The sequence below is a fragment of the Passer domesticus genome, chromosome 3, assembly GCF_036417665.1.
Source record: "Passer domesticus isolate bPasDom1 chromosome 3, bPasDom1.hap1, whole genome shotgun sequence".
NCBI classification, from domain to species: domain Eukaryota; kingdom Metazoa; phylum Chordata; class Aves; order Passeriformes; family Passeridae; genus Passer; species Passer domesticus.
Window position 1 is genome coordinate 118,738,033 of NC_087476.1, and position 8,439 is coordinate 118,746,471.

The following is an 8,439-nucleotide window of genomic DNA, read 5'->3' on the forward strand; positions in this document are numbered from 1 at the left end:
GGATGAGCTTTAAGGTCCCTTCCCACCCAAACCATTCCATGATTCCCAACAGGAATTGAAGGAATCACACCCCATTCCAGCCTCCATCATCCCACCATGCTCCAGCCTTTTGAGTTTTCCAGAAGAACCACTTCCTCCTCCTTCCATCCATGATTTTCACTTTATTCATGTACAGAGTCACACCAAACATGATATTCTTGCTAAGGCCATTTCCTTAAATAAGTTTTCCGAGTAGAGAGTGACGGAGGTGGGGCGGGAATACAGCGGGAGTGGCGGAATTGTCACCTGGGAACCGTCACAATTCACCATGGATACTGCAGAGGACATGCTGGAGCTACTCACACACAACTACCAGGTGTAGGGATGGAGTAACAGCCCTCCTGCTCCTCCTGTCCTACAACACTGACACAGGGAACGGCAACAGAACCGAAAAAACACCGGGAAAAGTGGAGCCTCCCAAGCTGTGCTTCCCCTCATCCCGGCTCCCACAGTGCTGGACGCCTGATAAAGCCATTCCTAAGGGTGGGAATGCATGAACTCCGTGTGCTTCCAAGCCTGGAGCTGGGAGATCCCCCCTGCTGCCTCCCAGGCCCGGGCTTTTCCATCTGGTTGGGATGTTTGGGATGAACACAAGGACCTGTGGGAAACAGAGATCGGGATGGGTGGGAAAACACCAAACCAAGGAGAATTTGGCATGGATGGGGATTTTTGGTTTTTCAGAACTTTAGAGCCCAACGAGCCAAGCTCTGTCCAAAGCCCAACATTCCAACCTGACTTTTCCAGAGGAAAGAGGGGCTGGGGCTGCCTGGAGCCTCCAGAACAGCCCTTAATTACTGACTTCACTCTTCCCAAAGAGTGACAAATTGCACAAGCTCCCGACGCCTCCGACGCATCCTTGAAAAACCAGGCAGCTCAATCCTCTCTCCTTAACATGCCCACCAACTCCTGCAGGAATTTTTCAACTTTTCCCAAACAAACTGTGCACCCCTGCCACCCGAATTCCAACAAGGCTCCTGTGGGATCAACACCTGCGTGCAGCCAAGGAGTTGAAATTTAGGAATTGTGCCCGGCACACGCGGAGGGTGAGGTACAAAAATAGATCCTTCCTCAGGTGGAATTATTTGGAAGTGGAGGGATGGGATGCACCACGAACTAAAGTGGAAAATCAATCCAAGAAAAGTGGAAACCAACCAGGACCTAGGGCTGACACTGATCCTAAGCTCCTGGAATGCCTGTGGCGTGTGGGAGTGTGTGGGATAGTCCCAATTCCCAAAGCCTCTGCCTAGCACCACTTCCAGACCCCCAAATCCAAGTGTATCCAACACTTGAGAACGGGAAAATGGGAACACAACGGGCTGGAAGCGCTTATTGGTACTGTGCTGGCCTGGATGGAATATTTACATGCTGGAATCAACAGAACAGCAGGAAAACCGGGAGCTGCGAGTGCAGGCACCGGGATGAGCGGGACCAAACCCGAGGAGGAGAAGGAGGAATTCCGCTCCAAGGGCTTCTCCCGCCTGGCATCCGCCCGGAGCGTCACCACAGAGCGGGGGCTAAAGAAACACAGTGAGCCATGGGAGTGGGAAGCGACGAAAGAAAGCGCGGGATTGGGTCGGGAATTCCCGAAAAGTCCTCGGCTGGAGGCGGGAAGGGCCCGCGGGCGTCACTTGAGGTCGCCGTCGCCCTCGCCCTGGATGGTTTTCTTGATGCGCAGCAGCATCGTGGTGAGCCACTGATCCAGCCGCGAGATGGAGTCGAATTCCTTCACCTGCCACCGGCAAAAACGTGGATCAGGGAGCGGGAGGGAAAGGGAATGAGGCGGGAATGCGGCGGGGATGGGGAGGGGGGAGTGGCAGACATGGGCTCGTCCTGGGAATAAAGGGATGGGGAAAAGGAGAGAAAAGGGAGGGGGGGAATGCAAAGAAGGACAGTAAAGGGAAAGGGATGGGAAAACAAGGGGAAAGGGAGGGGGAAATAAAGAAAAAGGGGAAACAAGGGCAAAGGTGAAACAAGGGCAAAAGCAAAACAAGGGGAAGAGGGGGAAAAAAGGGAAGGGAGGATAAAGGGGAAGAAGAGGAAAAGAGGAAGAGGAGAAAAGGAAAGAACCAAGGGGAAAGGTGGGGGGGAACAAGGGGGGAAAAAATAAGAGGGGAAAAAACCCAAGGACAAAGGGGGAAAAATGCAAGGGAAAGTGGGGGGGAATGAAGGAAAAAAAGGGAAAGGAAAAAGACGAAGGGGGAAAAGGGGAAGGAAAAAGGGGGGGAAAGGAAAAAAGGGGGCTAGAAAGGAGGAAAGGAAAGAAAGAGGGGAGAGGGAAAAAGGAAAGGGGGTGAAAAGGAAGAAGGGGAAAAAAAAAGGGAAGTGGGGGGAAACAAGGGAAAGCAGAGGAAAAAAAGGGAATGGAGAAAAAATAAAAGGGAAAAGGCACAGGGCCACAGTCCAGAGAATCTTTCCAAACCCAGCCTGAGTTTTTTAAGCTCCTGTCAAACACCAAAGGAGCTGCAGCAAACCCAGGCAGGATCTGAACTCTCCAGGAAATCCCAGGAATGTTAAAGGAGGAAGCTGGGACCTTGCTGGAGCAGCTGTCCCTGGCCCCTCTCTGCAGGTTCCCCAATACTGAACAGGGCCCGGGCATCCCAAAAAAGAGAAGGAAGAAGCAGCATTCCCAAGTGCATCCATGAGTACTCACAGCCTCGGTGTAGGCCTCGCTGTTCTGCTCCTCATGAGCTTCCAGCAGTTTCTGGGAAAACACCAGGAAAAATTAGGGAATGCTCTATTCCTGCATGTTCCCACTCCAGCATCTCATCCCAGGGAACAGAGACCACGAAAAGCACCCACCAGAAACGGGGGTCTGGGCCAAACCCAGGGAAAAGTGAGGCTGATGTCCTTTAAAACGCTGGGATAAAGCAGAAAACCCCTGGAAAAGTGGGAAAACCCCCTGGTTACTCACTTTCAATAGCTTGCATTCCCGGGAATCTGTGAAAGCCGGGAACATTTCTTCATATTTCTCCAGAGCAAGCTGGAAGAGAGCAGAGTTCCCTTCACACACTATTCCTGGTTTGTTTTTTTTTTTCCCAGCATTTGCCTTCCCATCCTCAAACTTGGGAAAATATCCACCAAGAATCCAACGTGACAGTGGCAGATCAAGAATTCCAGCCACTGCAGAGGAGGGATCAGGGATTTTGGGGGAATAGCTGTGAGCCCACTGAGCTTCTCCCAGCTGGCCGAGGCTGGTGAGGAGGAGTTGGGAATTCTGGGATGACTGACCTTGGCATTCAGCTCATCCACAATGAAGTGGCACAGGGCAGCTTTGAAGAAATATTCTTTGGCGCTGTACTTGAGCAAAGGGTTATCCATCGTGTTTGTTCCCACCTGGACAAAAAAACCATGGAAAAAAGGGGCAGGAAAGAAAAGCCTGGATTAAAATAATCCGTATTCCAACCTGAGCCACAAAGCTGGGAATAAAAGGCATGGAAAAAATGCCAAAAAGCTGTTGGGAAGCAGGGAGGTTTTGAACTCATCCCAAGGGAAGTCAGATCCCACCAGGCTGATCCTTGGTTGATGAGGAAATGGAAAAACAAATCCATTTGGGAAAAAGCTGCTCCAGGATTAACCCTCTGGAAGCACCAAACAGCACTGCTGGTATTCCCAGGTAAATATCCAACAAAAGGCAGAGCTGATAAATGCGGGAGGGAATTTTCTCCCAAAGGGAGTTGTAAATACATTCAAAGGGGAATTTTTATGGATTTCTCCCAGCTTTTTCCTTGAAGCACTGAAAATCATGGATGTGGCACTTGGGGACACTCAGCCATGTGGGGGTAACAGTGGGACTCTGACCTCAGAGAGCTTTTCCAGCCTAAACAATTCCCTGATTCCGGCAGTTCTGCCAACCCCTGAGCCCTTTTCCTTGGGAAGAGGTGCTGTTCCCATGGGATTTAGCTCCTGACCTGCTCGTAGATCTCGATGGCTTTCTGGTACTGCTCCAGCTGCGCCGCGTAGGCCGCCACCTTCAGCAGACACTTGTTGGCTGAGCTGCAACCACATCCCAGAAATCAGGCCCTGAATCCCAGGAATTCACCAGCCCACGCCCCGGCACCCCATCCCAGAGAGAGAAGCGGGAACCCACAGCTGGGATTTAGAGGAATTCTCTTGGAATAGCACACAAATTAGAAGTGTGCTGGTTGTGGGAGTGTCTGGGATTGATCCCTGTTCCAGGGATAGATCCCTGTTCCAGCCCTTCCCGCTGATCCCAGGGACTTGCCTGTTGGATTCCTCTCCCTTGTAGTAATCTGCAGCCTGCTCGTAGTGCGCGATGGCCTGGGGACAGAAATGTGGGATCAGTCATCCCGGGATAAAGCACCCCAGGGAACAGCACCAACGTTCAGGGACAGAGATGGGATGCAATGGAGCAGAGCCAAGGAGGAAAATCCTTGTCTGGAAAACAACCCCTAAATCCCATCCAGTTTTATCCTGCACAATTCCAGCAGGAGATCTGCAGTGGGATTCCTGCTCAGGGAGTTTGGAAGTGGGAACAAGGGAATCAGTGCTGACATGGGAACTAAAGTGACTAAAATGGCTCCATGACACTCCCAAAGAGCTTTTCCCATGGGAAACACTGAGGTGGATTCTCACTGGAGTGTTCAGCCAGTGCTGCTGGCACAGGACACACCAGAGACTTGGGATTGCTCCATGAAAGCCTCCAGGCTGGGAAAACCATTAACTCCAACTCAGGCTGGACTGAATTTCCACCAGGAATTCTGGTGCTGGATGGGAGAAGGGAATTCTTGAGCTCAGGGCTAAGAAATCCCAGAATGGTTTGGGTTGGAAGGGACCTCAAAGGTGATCCCCTTCCACTGGGAGGAACAACTTCCACTATCCCAGGCTGCTCCAGCTTGGCCTTGGACACCTCCAGGGATGTGACAACCACAGGTTTTCTGGGAAAGCCGTGCCGGGGCCTCCAGTGACGTCACTGATGACGTCACCAAGGTCCCCATACCTTCTCGATGTCCACCAGCTCGGCCTCGTAGATCTCGGCGATGGTGATGTGGTGCTTGGCAGCGATGGTGAAGCGGCCCTGGGGACGGGAGGGGGGCGGATGAGGCGCGGCGTTCCCGGGAAGCCGCGCGGCGTTCCCGGGAGCGGGGCCTTACCATGTCGGTGTAGATATCGATGGCTGCGTTTAAGCAGTTGATGGCCTCTGCAGCGTGTGTGAGAGACAACAGCGTCAGCCACGTCCCCATCCCAAACCCCGCCCGGCAGCTGCTCCAGGGGGGGCTCTGGAATGACCTCAGCCCCCCACCAATTCCCAAAGGGAACAAACACCAGGATGACCCAACCCCGAGTTTGCTGTCTGCATCCCCCAGTGGAGCAAACTTCAAGGGATCAACTCCAAAATGCTGCTGTTTTCCAGGGAATTTGGGAGTTTCACCACTCCAAAAGGGTGTCATCCACCCTGAGTTTGTTCCCATGCCTCCTGGGATAATGCTGGTGGGAGGTGGAGGGTTTGCTTCCAGACCTAGCTAGGGAAAAGTGGATTGGAGACCTTCCCAAAAATCACAACCAGGTTGAAAGAACCCCAGATCCTTTATTCTCATCCCAACAAAGGCCAGGACTAGGGAAAGCCTTGGGAACACAGCATGGCTCCTAGTGCGACCCAGCCCGGCGACTGCCTGACGCCATTCCTCAGGAAGCCATTCCCTAAAGCCAAGCCAAACCAGGATGGAAGCTGCCGAAAATCCCAACACCCTGCAGCATCCCAAACCCCAACAAACGCCAAGAGGAGACGCCAGGACAGCGCTGACCTCCTGCACCATCCCAAAGCAGCTCCTGGAAAAGCAGGAACGCAGCTGTGCCAGCGGTGAGCGTTTGGCCGGGAGCAATCCCGCATCCCGCTGCCGGGTCCCGCCGCCTTACCTTGAGGATCCGCTTTTTTGTAGGCGTTCCCGGCGTCCACAAAGCTGGTGGCTGAGTCGTGCTTGCTCTGCAGCTGCATGTGCAGCTTGGCTGCCTGGCAAAAGGCATTTCCTGCCGCTGGAAAAGAGGGAATACCCATCCCGTGAATCCCATGAGTGAGCGGGAATGCGCTGCTCCCGGGACCCGGGGAGACTCAGGGATGAGGGGCTTCCCAAGCAGGATCACCAGCTGGCATCTTAAAATTCCTCCAAGATCCTTCAGCTCATTCCCTTCGTCCACTCTCCCAGTATTTAAACAGGAATTGCATGGACACAGAGACCATTCCCCAAGGAATAATTCACAGGAAGACGTTTGGGCGCTCTGGGATGATCCATGCCCCCCAGATCCCAGGGTTTGGACTCACCACTCCAGTTTTTGGCGATCTTGAACATGTTGGCAGCCCTGGTGTACATCTCACAGGCCTCCTCCACCCGGGTGTTGCCCCTGGAATGCAGCAGGAATGCTCCTGAGGCGAGGCCGGGTGGGAGGGAACGTGGCTCCAGAGCCAAAATTGAGAATTGGGAATTGGGAATCTCGGCCTCTCCAGGCCCTGTGAGGCTGATCCCACTCCCCATGTGAGAACACTGAAAGGGGAATGCTGGATTTGGGGGCTCTCCCGGAATTCCGAGATGCCAAAGGTCAGATTTTTGGTAAGGAAATGCTGACTTTTCATGGAAACCCTGCGAAAAAAAATGAAGCTCTGTGGGGGGATCTCCTTGCTCTCCATAACTCCCTGACAGGAGCCAGGTGGGATCAAGCTCTGCTCCCACAATAAAAATAAAAGGAATCCCAGAATCCTTAAGGTTGGAAAATCCCTCAAGCCCATGAATCCAGCATTCCAAAATCCATGTCCCCAAGTGCCACATCCACACTGCTCTTAAATCGCCCTCACAGCAGGGATTATTCCATTTTCTTTTCATCCCCTGGGAATTCTGGCACTTTTCTCCCCTCGCTCTCTCCCTCTGGCAGCCGAGCACGGTCAGTTTGAAAGCACAAGTGGGATTTTTGGATCCCTCCCTGCCCTTGGAAGGCACCTCTGGCATGAGCCAAAGCCAACGGAGGTGGCACCGAGGAATGCTACACTCGGAGAGGCCCCTGGAACAGGGCAGGCCCAGCCTTTTAATCCCAAAAAATTAGAAATAAAGGGATAACAGATTTGTGCAAGGTGATGGAGCAATTCCAGGAAGAGCCCAAGTGGGAAGAAGGCATTTGGCCGGCGCTGGGAAACCTGGACATCCCGTTTGCAGGGAAGATGCCAAGAGCCGAGTCACCCCCACCCCCCACCTTTCCTTCCTCTTTTTTTCCCTCCATCTGTTTTTAGCCCTGAAAATTAAAAATTCCTCTCTCGAAATCTCTGCCTGTTCCCTCCAAGGATTTTCAGGAATTTGCCACCCGGATTACGCTCCTGGAGCAGGCCCTGACTGATTAATCTGCCCGAGGCCAGAGAGGAAATTTCTATTTAAAACTTGTGGATTTCAGGGCGGCCACAGCCGATTTTTCCGGGCTGATGGATAAAAACCTCCCGGCCCTCACAGAGCATCGCTCCGGGAATGTTCTTTCCTTAAAAACCTGAAGAAAAGCAGCGCTGAGAAGGCCAGACCAGCCCGTGTCCAGGCACTCCCCAGGAGCAGCGAGCCCGGAGCAGCCAGGCCCAGGGAAAAGGACGCTCTGCCATTTTCTGGGATAACAGGGCCGCAGCCCGGGGTGCCCGTGTTCCCTGGGATTCCGGGAGAGCCCATCCGTGCCAGGGCGAATCCCGGGAGATGATTCCCCCCGGGATGAGGCCGGGACGAGCGAGGGGAGGGGACAGGAGCCGCAGAGGCCGAGCCGTGGATGGCCAGGAGGGGCAGCTCCAGGGAATCCGGGCTTGGATCGGGATGGGAGCGCTCCCCTGGCACGGATAAGGAACACTCTCACCCACACTGGGGGCAGGATTAGGAAAAAGAGGGAAGAGATCGGCAAGGGGAGGCTGGAGGGGATGGGAAAGGGGGGCAGGAAACAGGGAAGGGGGCGGATGTGGGAGATGGGGAAGGATGGGATGCAGGAGATGGGAGGGGGACCAGGGGGGTGACTCAGGAGCCGGGAATGGGGGCGGGAAGGGGGGGAAAGAGCTGGAGAGGGGGATCCAGAGCAGGGGGAGCGGGGGGGGAGATGCGGGAGGTGGGAAGGGAGAGCAGGAGGTGGGAAGGGAGATGCGGGAGGTGGGAAGGGGGGGATGCGGGAGGTGGGAAGGGGAATGCAGGAGGTGGGAAGGGGAATGCAGGAGGTGGGAAGGGGGGGATGCGGGAGGTGGGAAGGGGGGTTTGCGGGGCCGCTCACCCGAAGAGCCCCCGCAGGAAGGAGTGCGAGCCCTTGACCCGCTTCTCGGCCTCCGCCATCAGCTGCACGGCCTCCCGCTCCTTGCCGGCGCTGTCCATCGCTCCCGCTTTTCCTGCTCTCCTTCCTCCTCCTCCGCCGCGGCAGCGGGAGCGCGCCGGGCGCGTGCGC

General features: G+C 54.5%; 1 protein-coding gene across 1 annotated transcript; it reads right to left on the reverse strand.

Moving 5' to 3' along the window:
* Positions 1 to 141: 141 nt before the first annotated feature.
* On the reverse strand, positions 142 to 8,430 carry NAPB (NSF attachment protein beta). The gene is made up of 11 exons (XM_064415493.1): positions 8,272 to 8,430; positions 6,317 to 6,396; positions 5,914 to 6,030; positions 5,151 to 5,197; positions 4,997 to 5,074; positions 4,262 to 4,317; positions 3,948 to 4,032; positions 3,268 to 3,372; positions 2,951 to 3,019; positions 2,690 to 2,740; positions 142 to 1,768 (listed from the first exon to the last, which is right to left on the reverse strand). Exons 1-11 carry the CDS (start codon positions 8,367 to 8,369, stop codon positions 1,664 to 1,666), a joined length of 891 nt encoding a protein of 296 aa, XP_064271563.1. The 5' UTR covers positions 8,370 to 8,430; the 3' UTR covers positions 142 to 1,663.
* Positions 8,431 to 8,439: the final 9 nt, after the last annotated feature.

Excerpts from the sequence above, each read along its gene's own strand:
- NAPB (XM_064415493.1), bottom strand. The coding sequence starts at position 8,369 with ATGGACAGCGCCGGCAAGGAGCGGGAGGCCGTGCAGCTGATGGCGGAG. Across the intron at positions 3,020-3,267 it reads TGGATGAGCTGAATGCCAAG|CTTGCTCTGGAGAAATATGA; the intron begins GTCAGTCATCCC and ends GCTCTCTTCCAG. Across the intron at positions 2,741-2,950 it reads GGGAATGCAAGCTATTGAAA|AAACTGCTGGAAGCTCATGA; the intron begins GTGAGTAACCAG and ends GTGTTTTCCCAG.